The sequence below is a fragment of the Alosa alosa genome, chromosome 14, assembly GCF_017589495.1.
Source record: "Alosa alosa isolate M-15738 ecotype Scorff River chromosome 14, AALO_Geno_1.1, whole genome shotgun sequence".
NCBI lineage: Eukaryota > Metazoa > Chordata > Actinopteri > Clupeiformes > Clupeidae > Alosa > Alosa alosa.
The window spans coordinates 7,906,016-7,929,013 of NC_063202.1; the positions used below are offsets into that span (position 1 = coordinate 7,906,016).

General features: G+C 40.4%; 2 protein-coding genes across 2 annotated transcripts; both read right to left on the reverse strand.

The window, feature by feature from the left end:
- Window positions 1–531: 531 nt before the first annotated feature.
- galr1b (galanin receptor 1b) lies at window positions 532–14,242 on the reverse strand. The gene is made up of 3 exons (XM_048263142.1): window positions 13,359–14,242; window positions 12,616–12,681; window positions 532–1,254 (listed from the first exon to the last, which is right to left on the reverse strand). Exons 1-3 carry the CDS (start codon window positions 14,007–14,009, stop codon window positions 937–939), a joined length of 1,035 nt encoding a protein of 344 aa, XP_048119099.1. The 5' UTR covers window positions 14,010–14,242; the 3' UTR covers window positions 532–936.
- A 5,775-nt stretch (window positions 14,243–20,017) lies between these two features.
- On the reverse strand, window positions 20,018–22,955 carry ctrb.3 (chymotrypsinogen B, tandem duplicate 3). The gene is made up of 7 exons (XM_048263041.1): window positions 22,880–22,955; window positions 22,508–22,611; window positions 22,300–22,379; window positions 21,644–21,722; window positions 21,101–21,281; window positions 20,655–20,788; window positions 20,018–20,360 (listed from the first exon to the last, which is right to left on the reverse strand). Exons 1-7 carry the CDS (start codon window positions 22,929–22,931, stop codon window positions 20,199–20,201), a joined length of 792 nt encoding a protein of 263 aa, XP_048118998.1. The 5' UTR covers window positions 22,932–22,955; the 3' UTR covers window positions 20,018–20,198.
- Between the last annotated feature and the right edge of the window lie 43 nt (window positions 22,956–22,998).

Sequence of the window (22,998 nt, forward strand, 5' to 3'; positions counted from 1 at the left end):
TGGCGCAGCCGTGGCCTACTGGTTAGCGCTTCGGACTTGTAACCGGAGGGTTGCCGGTTCGAACCCCGACCAGTAGGCATGGCTGAAGTGCCCTTGAGCAAGGCATCTAACCCCTCACTGCTCCCCGAGCGCCGCTGTTGTTGCAGGCAGCTCACTGCGCCGGGATTAGTGTGTGCTTCACCTCACTGTGTGCTGAGTGTGTTTCACTAATTCACGGATTAGGATAAATGTAGAGACCAAATTATCAAAAGAGTATATATACTTATACATGTCAAGAAAAAACCTCGGGTCAGAATCAATTCTGTGTCGTTACTTAGTCAGGATGCTGCCACATGCAGCTTAGCTTCCCTGTGGCCTGCACGTGTTTTTATAGAATTGAGTAATTATGTCTTCTGATCATAATGAACAACCTTTAAATTGTCCAGACATACAGACTATATACATTCACAGATGCATCCATTTAGACTTACAGAACTGTTCTGATGGTTTGAATTCAATATATGGTAGTAAAGGAAAACCATGGCACCCATATCAATTGTTTGTGTCTTCCAAGACAGCATCTACTTTTTATTTCTCGTTGTCATACTCCTTTTTATGTGTTTTCCAAGAGAGCTCCTTCCAAAATCCAGACTTCGCCATAATGAATAAATGAATTATATAAACAATGAATACTTTAAGCTTCTGAAAGCATTAGTGGCTCAATCTGCACTCTGCACCAAGTTAAATTGATTTCAATAATCAAATGAACTGCACCAGGAAAATCAGCACTGAAATGCCACTTCCTCCATCTCATTATGGCCCTTTCCACTTGGAGAAAGTTGAAAGTCTTGGTGTACCAATTCTCTGCCTCAGCTTTATAACAGATGGCATACAGCTGGATTTAACATAGAAGGCTCTGTTACTTTTTTACACACAGTACATAGCGGTCTTGCCACCTTATATATTGGTTGTGGAGTGTGTGGTGGAGAAGTTGTCCATCCGGATGCGCACCACCTTCTCCACTGGTGGCGGTGGGTAGAATAAGTAACAGGTGAAGACCTGTTGGCAGGCCTTGCGGAAGTTCTCTGAGAGGAACGCATAGAGGATGGGGTTTACGCAGGAGTTGCCATAAGCCAGGCAGTGGGAGATGATGCGGAAGGCAAAAGATGCGTCATTCAGAGGGAATCTGCCAAACTCCACCCACATGGCAATGATGTGGTGAGGCATCCAGCAGATGAGGAAGGCGGCCACCACCAAAAGTACCGTTTGGGCTGTCTAGAGAAGAGACAGGAACACACCACAACAGTGTTATTGATGCACCATACCAAGTGTAGTTTACATCTCAGGTACTGATCTCCATTTAATTACCAACTCAGGTCATTGTTGTAGGACTGGAGCACACCACAACAGCATTATTCTTGTACCATGTATGTGTTTTGCATGTACAAACGTAAATACTTTTATATTAAAAATGCACTCCCATCATTGAGTAGCAAGTAGAGCTGGATCTCCATTTCGTAACCAACTCAGTTCGGTGTTCCAAGAACAATTCATTTCTTTCATCTTAGTTTCTCAAATGTTGTGAATGAATTCTCAACCGAAAGGTTGACTAAGCACATAGATAGATAGATAGATACTTTATTGATCCCCAGGGGAAATTCAAGGTCTCAGTAGCATACAGACAACACACACACATTCACTAACAGCAGAAAAAGTAATTAAAAGTATATAATATAACAAAACACAACTAAGCAATAAGGACAGTAGAAGATAAAGAATATACTAAATATACTAAAATATACATTATACTAACTAACACTTAATCTAAATCAATTCTAAAAACAGTATCCACATAGTGGGTGATTAATCAATCAAGAGGCGCTTGCAATGACTGAGGCAGGGACTGAGCCTGTGATTCTCTGTGCATAGTATAGTAAGGTGGTACTTTTTACCACAGTGGTAAAAAGTGGCTAGTGGACAGGCAGTATCCAATGGAGGGGGTGAAGAGGCAGACAGACTATGCAGAGAAGTCTATCTCTCCTCTTCCCTTAAGTGCAAGGATTAAAGTTCTCCGTCATAGGACGGATTTCCGTCAATTTGATTTTAGAAATGTCATATTTGAGATCGATGCAGATCCGATGAGAAAAAAAATAGGAGGGGGGGGCTATCACCTTTGCTTTTCCAAAGAACACATATGGAGGACTGTAACGGTCTAAAAGTTGGATTATAGTGACACATTAGAGACAGCTGATGAGGTTGGCCAATCCGTTTAACTTTTTTGGATATGATATTGTGAGCTCTATGTGCGAATTCGGAGAAGAAGCGTAGGCTGTGTTCTTTCCGTGCATCAATGTAGACCATTTCTTACTCGCGAACTCTTGTCAGGGGAGGTCATTCATTTTGGGTGTCACCTATGACTTGAACAGATGGCCTTCTATGCCACCCGATGTAGGCTACTATTATTGTTACAGTTTTTAATCAATGCAACTAACATTATGTGTAAAGCGACGCAATATAAACCGTAGCCTATGCAATTTATTATCCCGTCTGTTATGACATGTACAACAATGTTTTTCACAATTTGCGACGGAAGGTTTTGACTGAGTCTTTGTGACGCACAGACAGCCTTGTAGCCTATTTCGCTTAGGCCTCACCAGTGGTGGAATGTAACGAAGTACAAATACTTCGTTACTGTACTTAAGTAAATATTCCACGTATTTGTACTTTACTTAAGTAGAATTTATAGTGCATACTTTTGACTTTTACTTCGTTACATTTTACAGCAATTATCTGTACTTTTACTCCGCTACATTTTTACAACACCATCGTTCCTTTTTACGATACATTTTATGATCAGATTTTTTTCTCTCTGACAAACACGTTTGTTTTACCAGGGGGCGGGGTTGCTACCACAGATTCTGGAGCGCTACGTGCCCAGCTTCTAAATCTTTGAAACATAAGCTTCTAGTCTAGACCAGGCAAAGCGTGAGCTTGTAGACATCTGCATTCGGTAGGCTATATTCACCAGACCCATGGCTACACTGGACGTACAACTGTGTTCTGTGCCTTTCTCTGTCTGTTATCTGCAGCGTTAGGGCCTCCTCTCCGATGAGATTGCTATCCGCGGATCAGCGAAGTTACAGTCTATGCCCATGCTTCTGTCACACGTCTGATCATTTGCGGCACAAATTAATGGTAGACTATTATAGAACCGCTGGCCGAAAAAAAACGTAGCATTTTCCAGATTAGAAAATATTTCTTAATTGTGTGTGATCAAATAAAGAGGCATAGCCTACAATTGGGGGGGTAGAAATGTGAGCGCTCATTCAATGTCTATGTGCGTCTGCGCAAGTGAAACTGAACCTAATCATAAAGACTTTTCTGTTCAATCAGCAGAATTGGCATTACGATCCACCCGACGTTTCCCTGGTCTACCCCGTTAAACTTCAGGCTCTCGTGTTTTGCTGAATGATATACTCAGCAGATCACCCTAGTAGATAACCAGAATTACAGTCTCTAGAATTGTAGGTCAGAATGTAAACTGGGCCACAGATGGTAAGCACAATTGCATTAGCTTAAAACTATCTAGTCGAATATAGCCTTACCAGATTAATTAATAAAATGCCACAGCCCATACTATTTTTTCTTTTAGAATATAGATAGGCCTATTAAGAGAATAAATCATTATGCAAAGACTTTTACTTTTAATACTTAAAGTACATTTAAAAGCAGGTACTTTTACTTTTACTAAAGTAAATATTTCTCTGTGTATTTGTCCTTTTAATTAAGTACTGAGATTCAGTACTTCTTCCACCACTGGGCCTCACTTTTAACGACAGTAGGTTGTGAGTGTATGTTGACAAAAATAACCATACAATTAAAATAGTCAACTTAAAACTTTTCTATAAAATATTATTCATTTATAGCACAAAACCATAACCACTAGACCTACCAGAACCTCGCATATTAGCGTCATGATTTGTGTGCGTCTATTTGGCAAGGCCACTAGCTGTCATGGATGCGTTGTTGCTAAAGGAAGGCAGGTGTCAAAAAGTTAAAAAAAAAAATAAATGGAGATGGGCAGCTGTTGGAAACGGGGGAGAACTAACAAGCCATGGTGTAAAGAAATTAAAGCGCCAGGGGTTTGCTTTTGCGCGGTTCGCTGCAAGAAAATTGTTTATGGATGCAATAGGAAAACGTTTTAGCACGCCACCAATCAGAAGACCGCCATAAGGTTAACGTTCGTGCACTTCAGGACATCTTCCCTACCTGGTGCAACTAGCCACCACCACAGAGGTAGGCTACGTTTATCTATGGCTGACCGTTTTACGTTAGAAAGTAGGCTACGATGTTCTTTCATAGCATAACCACGACCTGTCCCTCACCATATCACAACCCTTTTGTCAACCTTATACAATCTGTTGCTGAAGACAAAAGCACCATCTCCAGATTGTCTTTATCAAATGCGCAGACCTCCTGCATGAGCACACACAGTATTGCTGCTCATTGGAACACTGAGTTGTCTGTAAAACTCAAAATTACCATGTTTTCATTAAATGCGGATGAGGCAACAAATGGAAATATGAACAATATCTAGAATGTTCTGATTCGTTACTTTGATGAGGAAATGGGAAGTCTTACAAACTTGATTTTATAGATTTTCCTTGGTGTAGAATTGCATATTAACAAGAAAAAAATCTCCCCTTTAAACACTTTTGGCCTGAAGTAATTAAATAAGAGTGTGTTAAAGCCTTTCTACAATATTGCTGCAGTAGAAAAAGAACAGCAATGGCTAATCAGCAATGGTCAGGGATGGTACTAAAATATATTTTTGTTCATCAGGAAAACTCAAATCTCAATCAAGAACACTCTCAATTAGCCTTATTCACATGGTGGCCATTTGGCTAAAACGAGGCTACAGGGTACACAAACCATAGGATTGTTATGTTCTATGCATTCACCTGTAGGTGGCATTAATTTTATAGTAAGTGTACCCTGTAGCCTCGTTTTGGTTTAAACAATGGCCGCAGTGTGAATAAGGCGAATACTCCCTTTACTTTGCTGTTTGCATCTTTTTGTACATTAAAAACCAATAGGTCGCGACCGCAAAAGGGTTGCTATCTCTATAGGTAGATATGTATGACTTATGGCCTGAAAAAAGTTCAGTCAAACGATTTTTTTTCACTTTAATCCCTGCTTAAGTGAAGCATTGAACAGTTCAAAGGCCCTAAGGATAAATGACTTCCTCAGTCTCTGTTGTGCAAGGCAGTAAGCAAAGTCTCCAGCTGATCAGGCTCTTCTGCTTAACAATAGTGCTGTGGAGTGGGTGACACTCATTGTCCAAGATGTTGATCAGTTTGTTCAGGGTCCTTTTGTCAGATATTGAAGTGATGCACTCCAGTTCAGCTCCCACTACAGAGCCAGCTTTCCTTACCAGCCTGTCAATTCGCCCCGCATCCTTCTTCTTTGTGCTTCCTCCCCAGCATATCACTGCATAGAAGAGGATGCTGGCAACAACAGACTGGTAGAACATCCTGAAGAGCTTGCTGCACACATTGAAGGATCGCAGCCTCCTCAGGAAGTACAGCCTGCTCTGCCTTTTCTTGTAGAGTGCGTCAGTGTTGGCTGACCAGTCTAGTTTATTGTCCAGGTGGAGACCCAGATACTTGTAGGTGCTTACCACCTCCACATTGACCCCATCAATGGGGACTGGTAGCAGAGTGGGCTTAGACCTGCGGAAATCCACCACCATCTCCTTGGTCTTTGAAGTGTTGAGTTAAAGTGATTGAATTTGCACCATTGCACAAAAGTCCTCCACCAGGCTCCTGTACTCCTCCTCCTGCCCGTTCCTGATACACCCCACAATTGCAGTATCATCAGAAAACTTTTGCATGTGGCATGACTCGGTGTTGTAGCAGAAGTCAGATGTGTACAGGGTGAACAGGACTGGAGAGAGCACAGTTCCCTGTGGCGCTCCGGTGCTGCTGATCACAGTGTAAGAGAGACAGTGTCCACACCCATCTGCAAGAGCTTGTCTCCCAGTCTGAGGGGTTGGATGGTGTTAAAAGCACTTGAGAAATCAAAGAACATGATTCTCACAGCACTTTTTCCCTTGTCTAGGTGAGAATGTGTCCTGTGTAGAAGATAAGTGATGGCATCGTCCACGCCCACTTTCTCCTGGTATGCAAACTGTAATGGGTCTAGTGCATGGCGTACCTGGGGTCTGAGCATCCCTAAGACCAGTCGCTCCATTGTCTTCATCACATGTGATGTTAGAGCGACAGGTCTGTAGTCATTAAGCTCACTAGGGTGTGGCTTCTTAGGGACAGGGGTGAGACATGATGTCTACCACAGTGTTGGAACTTGTCCAAGGCGTAGACTCAAATTGAAGATGTGCTTCAGTGGCTCCCCCAGTTCATGTAATTGGCATGTGATGTAATTTAAGATGTTGATAACCAAATAGCAATTGTATGATACAGTCTTGCCATAGAGCCATAGTCCCTATGATATTACAAATCAGCCAGAGCTGAGTGATGTATCTGTGAGAAAAATGCTGATGAGAGTGATGAATCACATTCATTCAGATGAAAGACAGTATATGGTACATAACACATGAGTCCCATGTAAGAAGAAAAAAAAGTGTGTTATATTAACAATCATCACAGAATTTACTGTGGATTTGTTTTAGAGTATTGCTTAATGTATTGTTAATATTCCTGAATTTATCCAGTTGTCCCTTTTGTAAAAATGTGTGCAGAATACTGAGTCAAGTAGATCGAACATACTCTAGTTACAAATCATCTTATACATTTATTGCATAGCAATTTTTTTTCTGCCTCTCTAGACACATTATAATGAATGTGCAATATTTTAGTCAATCTATTTTGCATGATGGATATTTAAGTATGCTTTCAAAAAATGAATTTGTCCAAATCCCGAGTCGCTAAATTGAAGCAAACCTGGAAGGGGGCCCTCAATGTTAGGCAATTACTGAGCAAGAAAATGCTGCCCTGCCGACGCAGCTCTCAGACTGTTTCAACCATAATTGAAACAGACAAAAAAATAAAACTCCTGTGCAGCACTGCAACTCCATTCTGCCCCACTCAGACCAGAACAAAGGGAAACACTGACTCTGTCTCACAATTTCATTATGAATATGATGTCTTTGTATGGCTGGGGAAATGACTTGGCTCTTGGTCTTTTATTCCTGACCCCATGGCTCACCCTTCCATTTCCATCAATGGTGATGAGGGCAGCAAGCAGGCCCTGATGTGACGCCTTTTTTTTTTCTTTAAGCTTTTAGCTTGATAGGCTGCAGCTAATGAAAAATGACATGATTATTAAGGTCACTGAGCCCTAAGATCTCTGTGACGGATGCAATAAAAAGCACATGCATTGTTATGGTCAGGTCACGTGACTGATAGATTTGGAATGTGTCACTCATACCAGACATATTTATCTTTTTTCCCTGCTGTTGGCACTGGCCACATATTACATTGATCACAATTGGTCAACATAACTAAACAAACTATAACCTATGCCTGTAGCCTTCCTACTGATTTTAGTTCAGTTGTTACAATGACTGTTTGCACATATTTCTTGGGCTTGAACGCAAATTAGCTTTGCTCGTGACGTGAAAATCTCTGGAGAGCTAATATTAACAGGAGCTTCCCAAGTTATGAATGTTATTATTATCTCCTTGGATAACACAAAAGCTGAATATTCCTGCCAAATGTCATGTCATTTAAGCATGCAGATGACATGGCATCTCTTGGGCCCTTACACAGTGATGGCTGTGTAGGTCAATATTTTGATTAGGTTTCCTACCTGATTTCCAGGAAGGGGAGATGCACACTGTGCTCACAGTGTTAACACGATTAATTATAAGTGCATTTTAAATCAACATTGTTTGAATGTTCATATAGACTCAATGTTGAATGACTCTAAAGCTAAAAGACAAAAATGGCTAAATAAAAGATTGCTCAGTGATAAGTGTTGTGGTGTGTGATAAGTGTTCCTTGAAGAACAAATCGAACAAATGAAACAGATTTGTCTGGGCTTACGTCCTGCATCAGTTGACAGAGAAAACAGCTCTTTGTGCTTCCCAGAATCCACTAAATGTTAACTGGACGACAGCAGTCTATTATCATACTGTTATCCCTTACTGGAAAACATTTGTTCATCACACATCAGTAACAATCTCTCTATGACTACTGAGCTTTTAAACATATTTCCAAACCAATTATCTAGAAATGATCAGGAAACAGTTTGAACACATCTGCTCAAAGATGTGTTCAAACTGTTTCCTAATCATTTTCTAGACAATTGAGTCGATGGTCCAGGGAGGCATTATGTCTCAAGTCTGAGGAATAATAAGGAGAAATGAACAGTTCTGTGTCACCTTAGATGTCACCGGAATGAAGCAGACCAAAGAAGTGTCTGACCTAGAAGCCTCCGCCATTTATTTCAAAATCTGAAATCAAAACTTCCATTGGCATAAAAAATTACATAAGAGGCCTAGAACAGTACTGGACCTCAAACCAAGACAAGATGAGCGCACTTGCAAAGTGGCTAAAATCCCATGAGTGGTATCTGTCACCACTAGCATGTCTCTTAAAGGACTATGTGTAGGATTAAGGTTATCTTGAAAGCATCACTGTACACAACACCACTCTTCTAATGCCTTTTAATAGAGTGCCTCTTGAGGTACAGTACGAGGTGCTACAAGATAGTTAGCAGTTAACATTACCTGCTAACTTTAGTGGAAATCTGGACAACACAGAGGCCTTTTTGACATTACGTCAAAATGGTTATTTCTTCACACACTGTTGCTTTTTCTAGCTATTTCTGAAATTTAAAACTATAAATCCCACACAGGACACCTTTAAGGTGTTAGAGTGTTTAGGTGTTCTTACTACACTGCACAGCAGTACCCTCTGGCTACTGTTACATTGCCATATTATAATTTCCCTGCAAAAACTGTGGTGACCTGATCCATCGTTACCAGATGTGAGATGTTTAAAATATGAAAATGTGCAGCCTCTGGACTTCATCACCTCTCCCTTAGCCTCTGCAGGAGTTCGGTACTATTGATTAAACAGTGACTGTTCCTTCAACAAAGGAAGTACGTGAGGAGCACAGGGTGATATTTCAAGGGGCCATAGACACAGGCAATAGAAAACCAGCAACACTCATAAACAGAGGTCTCAAAGCCTTTAGAAAGCACTATGTTGCCTCCCAAAAAATCAGTTGGGTTGTATTGCAGCTCTCTGAAGTTATGACCTTCCCTGGTCTATAAATAGATATTAGCACTGATGGGGTCGTATACTTGTCAGATACAGCACTTGTTTACACTAGGAATCTCTCATATGTATCTGGTGAGGGGCCCACAGCCTGTTCCTGTGCTTTACAGCTGTTCCTTTTCAGCATCTCAGCCAACTTGTATTCAGCCTGTCAAGGCAGGCAGCATGGGCACTGTCAAAATACCATGGCACCAGCCATTTCTGGGCATCAGATGGTGAGAGGCTGGGATGGTAGTAAAAATACAGGGCCAGCTTGTGTCGCAATCTGTTTTCATTATATAGATGTTGTTTGAGCAGATGCATTTCAGGCTTTCTGCACTGTCCTGTCCATAACGAGGCACATAGCGACTGATACTTTCAATCGATTTAACAAGGTTGCACAGAAGACTTTTACTTTACTTAGATTCTTTACTGGTGTTAAATATGTCCTTTGGAGGAGAATCAGTAAAGGGCAAAAACTAAGACCCAAACTAGATCACTCAACCCCCACACCCAGGTCATACCCAGGCCAGATCAATTAAATTAAGTGATGGCTGGATAGCTTATCCATCTGGCAACAATTTGATTACTACAGTAATGGGGTTTTTTGCCCTCCTTGATCAACATAATTTCTACTTGCAGACAGCTATTTACAGAGCTCTAAATGCTTTATGGGTCTTCAGACCAAGAGTTTGAGATCAAGACTCTGTTCAGGATCTGGGCTCTGTACAGTGCTGGGAGACAATAAAAATATCAAATACAATTGAATTCAGTTGAATGATAGACCACTGCTACTTGATATTATACCGTGCATGGACACGGACATGTTGGTTGCCATTCATGTACTGTACAAGCACATCTGGCTATCTCTCTTTCTCCCTGTAATTGGCACCAATATAATGCTGAGAAACTCTGTGTCTGTGCTCACCATCTCAGCCTTGCATGGCAATATAATGTACTTACCTAATTAAGGCTATGACCATGCTATCATAGTTTACATTGTAGCTTGCCTCTTTGCAGCCCCTACTTAGAGCCAGGAATCACACTGAATACTTCCTGGGGATGAAGAGGAATGCCTCCACTGAATGCTATTTATAGCCCACACACAATCTAAATATTTACCTGAAAGAGATCATCCCAGCTACCACTCACAAGTACATGTTGCCATATGACTGTTTTTTTCTTCTGCTAAAAAAAAATGCTGATAAGTGAAAGCTAAACAAAAAATGGTTATCCTGGGTATAGGCCCAACTCAAGGGTTAAACACACTGTACACACATTGTGTGTCTGTACTGTTACACAGGACAGATCCAACTACATACAATAGCATAATTCAATTAAGGAGGACTGTTTTGCAAGCAGCAATTTTGTGTAATTTGAAGAAATAGCAAATAACTGAAGGTGCCTATGGTAAAGATCTAAGCAGATAGACACAACTCATGCATACTGGCACTGTTGTTTATTAAAAAGCTGTTCTATTTCACTTTGAAAGCCCCACTATTGAGCACAATGAATCCTTAATTAATAAGACACTTTCATAAACTCTTATCGCTTAATAACAGCCACTTCTATTAATCATCTCTTACCAATTTCCATACTAATTCATTGTTGTCTATTCCAAGTTGAGAGTTATTGCACCAGTGAAAAAACCCCTTTGAAATACAAAATTACAAAATGGTTTATTAGGAGTATTTTTTTCTGTGGCATCCACAGAAAGTGTACCATAAGCTCAAGATCAAAGGCACACCACTCTTTTCCTCTCATTCCTAACATGTCCTGACCTAAAATATTTACTGGCCATTGCAAATTGATGTAATGCACAGTTTCTCACATTGAACACACGTCTCCTTCATAGCTTAATGTCAAGAATACATTTAGAGCATTCATTCTACTCTTAATGTGGATCAGTTTAGATCTACATTTAACAACATTTAGGTCTTAGTCATTGTCTTGACTGAGTAGAACATGTTATACATAGACACGCTATTTTTGCTATCTTTGCAGTTTGTTACTGGTATCCTGTAAATCATCATTGTGATAAGTCTCTAACGTTGGCTGGTTAACTGTTTTTCAAAACAGCTGATCAGCACCTCAAGAAAAACAACAACTGGTATGTGACTTTTATGCACAGAATTGTTGCAAACTGAATACTGTAAGATCATTGAAGCTATAGATTCCTGAAACACATAAATTATTTTCATTTCTGATTTCATAATGCACTTCCAGGCACTGTATGAAAAAAAACTGTCCCATTCTTATTGCAATAACAGAAAAATAGCCTATAGCAAAGGCCTACCAAGGTCTGCATCTGCTTTTGTGACCTCAATCTTGTTTACCTATTGGCCTGTACAACAACATTTTACTAAACAAACTGACATGTGATTTAGGCCTGTTGATCTTTGATCTATGCCAGGGGTGTCAAACATAAGGCCCGGGGGCCAGATCAGGCCCGCCAGCAGGTTTCATACGGCCCCCCAGAAGTTTTGGGTGGGAAGGGAAAATTAGAAAGAAAAGATATTCACATCCACAATTTGTAATAAGCAATTTCTGTGATAAATTGATTAAACCTAGCACTACAAATCATCCTCAGGAAGGAAGAGGCCAAAAAACTGACATTGAAATTGGGTGTTTCAAGAGAGAAAGAGCAGGACATGATAAGTAAATGATTTGTACTTGTTTGCTAATGAGTGGGTGTAGTAAAGGAGTATATAATCAATCAACACTCTGATACCAATGCAGAGAAATGAAAATGACCACGACAATGACGGCCCCCGTGAGGTCTCATTCCAACAAATTCGGCCCACTGCCTGTATGAGTTTGATACCCCTGATCTATGCGAATACCAGAAAATGCAAAACAGAAAACAATATTATGATGTAATATCTTTACACCCATTTATGGTGGTGGGCTGGCTGTATTTTTTGTATAGCTCTTGCTTTTATATGCTGAGAGGCACCAACCCAACCAGGGACAGTTATTTGTTGCTATAGATACCAGCGTCAGTGTTATCATTATGCTCTAAAAGCATCCTCTCTCAGGCACATTAGAAGCCAATTTTGCCTCATCATAATAATTACTTTCTCTTCCAAGTTATTTGCACATAGTACCTTTCACACTGATTAGAAATGCTGCATCTGTCTTGTCGTGTTTGTGGCACGTCCAGAGACAGGACACTGTCATGCTTATTTTTTCCATTGTTTACTCATTTTGACATTGAAAGCACAAGTTCACATAGGCTACTGTTTTCTTATAGTGATTGTAAATTACTTTGTGTCAATTTGTTTTCAAATATCAGGATTTATGATATATAGCATATAACTGGCACTGCTCCTGAATAAGAAGTCAAGTATCTTACCTTTCTCTTTGAACGCTCAGATTTCTTGGTCATGTTCTTCATCTTTTTGTGTAAATGATACAGGACCTACAACAGAGTGACTAAAGTTCATAATTCAAAAGAAAACAAAACAATGTAGCCTACATATGACTAAAACGCCTGCAATAAATAGGGGCAACAGGTGAAACAGCTTGCTTGGCACTCTGAAAAGGTAGGTTATCTGTAGATGCCTTTATGATAGAGGAAAGCACAATCTTTCTGCTCGAACAAAGTTTGTTATGATGTGCAATAAAACAAACGCCTTACTGCTCTGTTATAAGACATTTCACTGCACAGGGAGCATACAGCAATAACTTGCGTTTATCACGCCGTGTTTTTTCGATAAGATGATAAATGTGTGCCACCACAATAATTGGTTCAATGTAGTAACCATGATGTTAAGTTATTTCAGTCCAAACATAGGCTATCTGAAAAATCCTTTAACCAAAGAATTCTTTCACTTTCCTCTGATAACACTTCAATAGATCGTGTTATGCACTTTGCACGCAGGCACAAAGCAGCACGCCAGCCCCTATGATTTGTTCTAAAGGTCACCGACTGTAAAAAAAATAAAAAGGGGGAAAAAAGTAGACTACAGGGTAAATGCAAAATCAAAATCCGGAATTATATCTTTCCTGACGCCCGTTTCATGTATCCTATTAATTCTTAAGGCAAGTGTTACACGTGTAATCCTTTAGCTGTTTGTGTAGGTTATTAGGTCTTACCTTGGTATAACAACACGTGATCAAACACAGTGGTAACAGATATCCAATTACTAAAATAGTCACTTTGTAGGTCTGTTTGGGCACAATTTCGGTCCATATTTCCCAACAAAACGAACTGTTGGGAGCCTCAGGATGGCCGGTAAGTATCTGATGTTGAGCAACTGGTATGGCAAAGATGAAAGAAAGCAACCAAATGATACAGACTCCAACGAGGGCATTCTTTCTATTGCGAATGCATGGTGATTTCTTCGAGTGGACAACAGCAATGTATCTGTCAATGGACATAGCCACCAGAGTAAAGATGCTCACAAGCATGCTCACCGTCACGAAATAGTGAACACATTTACACAAGAAAGCCCCGAAGATCCACTCAGGCAGGCTGTATATTGTTGCTTGAAATGGGACACAAATTAATAAAAAAGTCAAATCAGCTATGCTGAGATTTAGGATAAAAACGTTCGTGGTACTTCGAGAACGCCTGGACTTGACTCTTCCAATGACTATAATCACTAATGTGTTGCCAAAAATGCCTAAGAGGAATATACATCCAAATATGACGGGCACAATTACCACTTCAGGGCCGAAAGAGTCACCTGTCGTTCGGTTGTTCGGTTCTTCCCATGTCCAAATTGTCTCATTTGAAGGTGACATTTTTCCAGCTCTATCAATCAACTCAAAGTTCCCATCGAACACCAAGAAAATAGATCCAACTTTTCTGTCTTCAGAATTGGTTCAGTCGCCCATTTTATTGTTAGGACGTTTTATAATTCATATGGAGTCATTTCGAATGTCTTCCCAGAATACAGACGTTTTCTGCTACTGTAAGCATAAGAAAAGTCTGCGCTGACAGCGCGCTGACCATACCGCTTCTGTCAAGCACTGTAAACTACCAACCTAGCTCGTGCGTCGCCTGTGAACTGAGCGGTATCAGACCGTCTCTTATCAGTAGGCTATTGAATAGTATATGGCTTACAGGGACAGGAGCAGTGTTACGTCTAATATGTTTCACAGATGTAGCCTATATGTTGTTACTTCAGTGTAGCAAGACCTAAACGTGTCCGTCCAAAGAATTAAATGTTTCACGTTTAACTCAGTGTAACACTAACCACATCACTTATGCTAATTTTGATCCACCCGTGACAGGTAAAATCTTTTATGGGGAAAAATATATATATTTTAATATGCTATGTAATTATCTATTTAGAAGATAGCCTAATGGGGCCTCCAGCAATATTCCTAAGGCTACCCTGATATGGCGCGTTTTGGTTAAGATAATTTGCAAAAAGCAGCCTATTGGAAATAGCCTTAAATAATTCGAACAAGACAGGGCAGGCATAGATGGGGCTAGTACCCTCCAGTGGGCAGGTGTTGCATTGCACATTAAGTATCTCCAGTAGTTTACATAGACTAGGCTACAGTATAGGCTATCTACCCTTACCCCCAGTGGAGGGTAGTAATCGGGTCTGTGTGTCTGTCCGTCTCTTTCGGTGTTAAAAGTGCGGTCCGATGTACTTCAATTTTTCATACAAGTTATGTATCACCCTCGTTGCTGATCAAATAGCTATAGGGTTTGCACTCACCTGCTCTTGTTAATAGCCTGATAAATGAGTGATGCTCATGCATTATTTGTGCAATACATTTGATACAGTGACTGATTTGTGTAAAAAAATCCAAACCTTTATGGCACCTCCTTAATTATATCAAACTTGTTTAATATAATTACTTTGATTGGACTAGACACACATTCATTCTGCTGTTTGATATTCAAAACTGAGATTGGAAGCAAGACATACAGTAGGCACTATTCACTACCCAAAACACACAGCTGAAAATCAGATTAGCTGCAGAAACCACCATAGGCTAAAAGGCTAAAAAGATGGTTACAGGAAGGAAAAATATCCTGCATTCGGCATGATTTCTCAGGGGATTAGGTAAACAGACAGCAGTATATATCCATGGCAACCAAGGACTGAAGATTGCTTGTTTATTGTACTGCTCTTGTATTGAATAGGCCTACATGAGCATTTTATTTTCTTAATCTGATATTTATCTGAGGTTCAAGTTAAACCAGGCACATTGAACCCTGTGGGTGTTGTCTGTATCAAAAGAGACCAGTTTTTATGGTTTTAAAGCTTATTTAACTAATGGCTGTGGGTCTGAATGTTCTGGTCTGTGCTCAAGGTCAAGTTGAACTTAGAGTTCTGGAAGGCCGTGCGTAATGATTACCGCCATGTCATCCTCCAACACAAGAATGTATTTGTTTTAGATTCAGGGTCCTTACCTCAGTGTAGTGAGGCTTGCATATGTTCAAAAGAAGCAGTACAGTTTCAACATGAAGGCCTATCTTTAGTGACAGTTTACAAATGTGTGCTGTGCTCATAGGAAGTGAAAAGTCACTTCGGTAAAATCCTGGTGATATATATTCACAATGATGTGCTCATAGGAAAATTAAAGTTTCAGTAAAATCCTGTTGATTGAAATCTGTTATCTGGCAAAAGCAGTCATGTCAAGTATTGCTAAAAGTTGAATTAGTTCAGAGCTGCCCGTTTGAACATGTGGTAAGATATTGACAAACCATAAAACATAATCTAAATTCCTGTCCTTTCTCAATGCAACAACTTCACTGCTCAAATTCCCAAGGATGTTCAGGGTTGCATAGGCTTTCTGACTCAGCCAGGCTCTTAATCTTATGAGCAGTACTGTGTCCATCGGGCATGCTCGCTATTGATGTTCTACAATTGTGTCTGATAAAAAATAGGCCTAGCCTGTTTTTGTTCTCAGTGAGATGAAGAGCTTTAGGTTTCTAAGCCATGCCTGCAAATGCAGCTTTTGGGGACTAATGCTCAGAGGATCATGACTGATTGAAATAAAAAACAAAAATATTCTCCACACTCCTAACTAGGTTACTCTGGTGTCTGGTTTCTCTTCTAAGCCAGGATGTTAAAAAGCTGAGGATTCTCTCTGAAATTGATGCCTGTTCAATGTAATGGTTTAGTTTGGCTATTCAATTTGACAGATCATCTTCCGTTCAGATCATCTTAATTTGAGTAGAACATCTCCTCATTTCACAATCTGATTCATACTGGCCTGGGCTCACCCTGCATAGACACTTGAGAGTGAAGTCCCTCCTCACCCATAATAAAGGCAATTAGTAATGCTGTACAGAGGAGAGAACAGTAGGAAGGAGAGAGAGTTGATGAGTGTTTGCACTACTTTGGTTGTGCTCAGTCAAGAGAACAAAGAATCCAAATCCCAAGCTGTATTTGAAATTTGAAGATGTGAGACAAAGCATAAAGAATTTGAGGGGTGATACGCCTACACAAAACTTCTAAGTAGATACCAGTATATCACAGTACTTGTGGTGTGGACTTTTGGATCATAAATACATGTATGTGGATCATAAATAGGACACCTCGTCAGAGCTTTTAGCATGAAAGCTCTAAAGCATGCTATAACTAATGTAATTTAGTTAAAACACACACATTGTCAGCAGGGAACATGACAGATAAGGGGGTGGACAATAAATCAGGTCTGATGGAAAAAGGAGGTTTCTTCATTTGATATCGTCCTGGGACTCCAACAAGTTTCTCAGACGTGGGCGAGGGAAACATCTGCTGATTGTAAGATCAGAAATATCCTAAAGTGAACATCTCCTGAGGCATTAAAATGACTTCAATTTTATTATAACCTGATTATAATTATAGATATCATTGCCACACTGACAGCTCGTTATGTTTGGATCTGCATTTAGTTAATTTTTCTTAGAGGTAGTGTGTTTACTGGGTGTTTATGCTGTGAACGGCACATTAGCTGGAGGATAACAGATCTCTTCCCACGGGCACATTGGCACACTGGCACAGGGTGTTTGTAAAGAGGGCAGGGTTGACCATCTGCACAGCTTATTACCATATAAGTTCTGTTATCTCCACTAGGACGGCAGTGAACCTTTCTGCCTCCAGTGATCTGATGTTTCCTTCAAACATAATCAAGGCTGGCTGCTTAATTTAGCACACAAGAAGGTAAGTATTAAATATGTCATATTCTCAAGTGGTGGGTCATGTGTGATCAGCTGCTTAGTTGCTGATATTCAAATCTGCACATCTGCAGAGGAGTGGTTTGGATAGATGTTTTATTCGAAATGGTAGTGCTTGAATGGTAGTGCTTGAATGATGGAACAAACCTATACAGTTTAATCTTCATGCAAAGCAATTCAGTTACATAAGCTACCGTTTAAATGTCAATGTAAATAGTTCCAGAATATGAAAGTTCCTTTTAGACCAAGGAAAAAAAATACTTAGAAATGAAGACAGCACGAAAGCACTTGATAGCTTTGAATTTCATATGTTTACCCAATGTCACAGCTAATGTCCTAGTATGTCTAATTCACCACGACATCAGTTCAGGAAGCCCTTGCCCACGAAGACCTCACTGAGAGCACCCAGTGAGGCGATATGAAAGGATCGTCTCTTCGGCGAGTGACTGCTGCTTGTGTCCTCACGGGTCTGCATAATCCCCTTGTGTCCCACTGTGTGTAAATGAGATTGATGTGCTTCAGAGATGTGATGAGTGATTTTCCCCCCTCACAAGCTTTGGCCTCATGAAAGAGGAGTGAGGAGAGACGTGCTGATTACAGCGGAGAGCTCTCGTCGACCCCGTCAGGGTCACGCACCGAGGACTCCGGTTCTGTTTCTTCTCTTGTCATTTTGAATACATTTCCACGCATGCAGATGTCACTGTGCTTTGAACATTCAAGTCCTAAATAAGGAGTTGAGGTTTCAACAAGACATATCCTATGTTATGTTGCTGTTAAAAAGGATGACATATGCCTGAATAGTTGTTTGCTTGTTTATCACACTGGGACATATTATCCTTTGATGTAAAGACTTACCTTCAGTGTGTTTGAAACAACTCTCCTCATGGAAAAAGATGTCAGGCACGTAAACATATCCCTCATATTTAACATAAGCACTGAGTGTACGCAGTATACAAAGGGATAAAATTATTTTGCAACTGTCATAACAGACTCACCCAGAATGTGCTCAGGCATCGTGCAGGTATAATAGCTGCATTCTAAGGTATGTACTTGAACTGTTCAAGATGAAGATTCAATCAATAACAGAGCAGTCAGTCAGTCAAGCTGCATTTAAGAATAGAGTCTTCTGTTGAGACTTCTGTGGTTTTGGGTAACGTCTACATTCTATTTAGAGCACACTGCTGTGTGGTACAATTCAGCACACAGCAGATCAAAATATCAGATTTTCAGTCTGGTTTTAGATGTGTGACTGCATTGACATGTATTTTATCACAGCTTTGTCTCTACACAGCTTTGTCTACTGTATGTCTATGTAAATTACAGGAGCAAATTGAACATTATGCGTCCAATTTGTTTCTCTTCAGCTCTTTTGGTTGTTCCTGCGGTGCAATAGAATCTGCACTGCTGCTGTGTATGGGAGCACACACAAGCATTACTCTCTCTTTCCACAGAAATGTGTGTTGATGGGGGTGATTGCTGTGATTTTGTTGACTTGTTTTTTTTTTCAGCATCCCCCATCCATCCATCCATCCGTCCGTGTCCCCGCTGAGACTAGCTGTTTGAGGTCTTCAGAACTCATGGCTTATGAAACCTTGAAACTGAATAGTATTCTTATTTGTCACTAGCACTGTGTCTAGAGCTCTGTTGGGACTCATACAAGGTCTTGAGTGCTTCAGGTTGAGGAATAAAAGAAAGAAAGATAAAGACAAAAATGAGAAAGGGAAAAAGAAAGAATCACAGGGAAAAAGAAAGAATCACAGGGAAAAAAGTGAGTGAGTCAGAGTTGCATATCAGCTTTCAGCTTTGTGCTTCAGTTTGAAATTGTTGTGACTTCTGCTTTGCTTTTCTCTAAAGATGTATTTTGTCATCCATGGTGTTGTCATGGAAACACCTGATACTCAGTTGTCATACTGAGATCATGACCGATAGCTCGGAGCTTCAAAATAAATTGTATCCTATTTACTTTAATTATTATTATTATTATTATTTTATTATTAAAGCCTTTATTATTATTCTTATTATTACTCAAAGCTAACATATTTGTTATATATAAAGGTTTGTTAAATAGGATTTGTGACGTTTTGGCATATCATGAATTGAGCAATAACCGTTGAATTAAAAACAAAAGAAGGTGTATGTGTCATTTGGTCACAGTGATGCATATGATGTGGTTTGTTCAAATACCAATCAGCCCATAAAATAATGTTTACTTTAAAGCTAATTAAAGGTGCAGTCATTCAGCCAATATCTCCTCACGATTTGTGAGTACACTGTAAAAAATCTGTTCCCTGTAGGTATCCAAGGCTTCGTAAACTGGAAACAAAGAAATTGTGAGCAATCTGTCCCTCAAACAAAAACAAAACAATGTGTGGGGTTTCTCTGGGAATACTGAAGAAAGGGGTGAGCAACCGCTCTGGTGTGTTTTGTTTGTGTTTTGTTTAGTCCTATATTGAAATATAATGTATGTTCGTTTTGGATATAAGCCTCTGCTAATAAATTAAATTATAAACACAAACAAATTGCTGACTTCGCCTTTAATGTGTTTTTTTACATGGATCATCATCACCCTCTAGTGCTAGTATTGAGTCATCGCATCACTTTGAAAGAAACACGTAACAAAATAGGATGCTTTTGGGAATGTCACTGTTTTTATTGTGATGAATGAGAGTTCATTTCAGACAGACACAGGAAAGGTGTTAAATTCCTTGTGCTATTGACAGGGAATTCCCACAGTAGTATATACAGCAGTGAGATATTGCCGTCTGTGTGACATTAGTTGGCTTTTAAGTTGTAATTGTTACTTCCACTTAGTTGGCAGCCAGGGTCTGGTCCACCCAGCTACGGAGCATGGTGACACGGGCGTACACGGCAGGGGTGGAGGTGGAGCAGGTGCTGCTACCCCAGGACACAATACCCACCAGGGTCCAGACGTTGTTCTTCTGGCACACCAGGGGGCCACCAGAGTCACCCTGAAAGGGGAAAGAGGAGAACCAAGAAGAAGAAGATGTGAGAAGTGAACATAATTAAAACATGTGCATCAGAAAGAATAACACCCCCTTGCTGCTTTACATTTTGTTCATGAGTAGTAAGGATATAAGTTTGCAAATAGTACATAGAAATGTATTTGAACAAAACATCTGGCAAGAGCATGAACTCTTGAGCATGAGCTTGTTCACAGCAGGAAAAGACTATGCAAACAGACACCATAGATATTCTAGCGTTGTATGTTTGCTGAGGGATGGGATGGTAAGTGAATGTCTCACCATGCAGGAGGAGACACCGCTGGCACCAGCGCAGATCATGACGTCGGAGATGTTGCTTCCCCAGTGCTGTTTGCACTGATCTTTGGACAGCAGAGGCAGGGCAGCCTGCTGCAGCTCGTTGGGGGTGAACATAGCTGGAGGAGAGAGAGGGTGAGGTTGGAAGGGGGGGGGGGGGGGGTAGCATGATGGTCACGCAAAAGATCTCAGGTGAAAGTAGATATTTTTTGTCAAACTGTATTTTAGGTTATCAATAGCAGAGGACTTTTAACATGACTGCTTTCTATGTTTGAGTCAAATGTCAATAGGTAAGAGTTTTATAAGATGCACCGGTGTTTGAGTGCTTGATATAGTTTTATAGTTTTTTAAAAGTAGACCTTTTAAAAGTCATTGGATCATTGGGTGGTCCCGTTATCCCTGCAGAATAACACATTCTAAAAGCATCTCACCGGATGATCTCAGAAGACCCCAGCCGGAGGTCACGCAGGTCATTCCAGGGGCAAAATTATCACTGGTCTCAGCCAGGCACACAGGAGACACATGGGCGTTCATGCTGACTGGGGAGGCCAGTTTGATGAGGGCGATGTCGTTGTTGATGGTGTTGGCGTTCCACTGAGGGTGGGTGAACACCTGAAGAGGGAAGTGAACGTCAGGCTTGCATTATACTTTTTTTTCCATAAATGTAATCAAACCTTCTTTTCAGTGAAGAAGCATTAGGGTATGTGTTTTACTTAGTTGGCTTGGTGGTAAGAGAATTAAGAATAATATCTCTCTGCTGGTAAGTCAGTGTAAAGTGAAAATGCATTCGGCCTCTGCCCATCAATCTAATTGTATCATTAATCTATAATCACTATAATCTCTAAACGTGATATAAACATATTTGATATTACTTTAACTGTTTTTAATGCTAGTGTAATGTTTCTTGCTATTCTATGTTGTAACTCGCCTTTGTAACATAAACATAAACATGAGCTTAATCTCAGGTGTTCTACCTGCTGCACTTTCATGGTCTGGATGTCCTCACCGGCGGCACCCTTATTGTGCTCTCCAACGATCACACGGTGGCTGGTCCTGGAACAAGACAGGAGCCATTTCAGTATGGAGTTGGATCAGGTAGGATGAGGCAAGGTTAACATTTACAAATGTCATAAATAGTACAACAACATGGATCTTGAGGGTGCTGTAAACTATTTTGTTCAGGCTTTTCAAGTCAGATGGCTCTACAGCTCTACTGGCTCTACAGGCTCTACTGGCCTACTTTTTTGAAAGGTAGTACAAAAATATAGATGCTCTAAGACAAATATGTCCCCAAGACTCTTCTTGGCTTTTGAAAAAGCATGCAAAGAAAATAAAGCTCTCTGTCTGCCACATAGTTTGCATGACCACTGTAGATAGAATGCAGCAGGAGGCCTCCTACAAAGCTGGCAGGATGTAGATAGTGTTGCTCACAGCCTTTTTAACTTCTCCAAAGCAAATTACACAAATCAATCGTCCTCCTCCATCCCTGTATATCATTGGTTGTATTCTTAAAGACACTGAGTGAAATAAACCAAGCAAATATAATAAATATGTTCTTAACCGGCATTTCTACGGTGTTTAACATAACTTAAACACAGATATGCTGATTGGAAACAGATGTGACAGTTACCTAACGCTGCAGTGGGCAGCAGTAACAACCCAGTTCTCGTTAATCAGGGAGCCTCCGCAGAAGTGGAAGCCAGTCCAATCCTGAAACATTCAAAACGTGCAATGTATTACTCTATAAAACTCAAAAAAGTGTGTTTCATTTAAGAAATACAAAGCTTTTGATAGGAAGTATTGCTAGAAAGAGGAGACTATAGCCGCATGACACCAACCTGCAGAGACACCTGCCAGGGCCAGGAGTGGGGCACAGCCTCCTCACCGTTGACGATCTTGGCATAGCCGCTGACAATGGGAGAGATGGCAGGAATGCCACAGCCTGAAAATGAAGGGGAAGAGATGCGGAAATGTTTACGTGCCTTTTACAAGGCTAGAAATGGTTTGACATTCAACACAGGTCACATTTGTCAATTGAAGTGACTCAATGCGAAAGCTTATTCTTTCGGACATCATCTAACTCAAAGACATTTCATGGTCCTGCAACACTGGTACAATATCGCTTGGTAATGATCGATGCCCGATGGTGATTCAGGAAAGGCCATTCAGAGCAAAAGAAACAGTGTACACAAAAAAACCCACACACTCACCGTAGGCTGCGCTGATGAAAGCAAAGCAAGATACCAACCACAGGAAAGCCATTTCTGAGGATATGACAGAGCTGTGGACAAGGTAGCCTTATATACCTGTAAGACTTCAATAAAACCTC

Bases quoted from the DNA above. Each gene is read 5' to 3' on its own strand.
- galr1b (XM_048263142.1), bottom strand. From the start codon at position 14,009: ATGTCACCTTCAAATGAGACAATTTGGACATGGGAAGAACCGAACAAC. The intron at 12,682-13,358 runs GTAAGACCTAAT...ACTCTGTTGTAG, and splicing joins TCACGTGTTGTTATACCAAG to GTCCTGTATCATTTACACAA. The intron at 1,255-12,615 runs GTAAGATACTTG...TCTCTTCTCTAG, and splicing joins CTGAGCGTTCAAAGAGAAAG to ACAGCCCAAACGGTACTTTT.
- ctrb.3 (XM_048263041.1), bottom strand. From the start codon at position 22,931: ATGGCTTTCCTGTGGTTGGTATCTTGCTTTGCTTTCATCAGCGCAGCC. The intron at 22,612-22,879 runs GTGAGTGTGTGG...CTTCATTTTCAG, and splicing joins TTTCATCAGCGCAGCCTACG to GCTGTGGCATTCCTGCCATC. The intron at 21,282-21,643 runs GTAGAACACCTG...TTCCCTCTTCAG, and splicing joins AGACCATGAAAGTGCAGCAG to GTGTTCACCCACCCTCAGTG.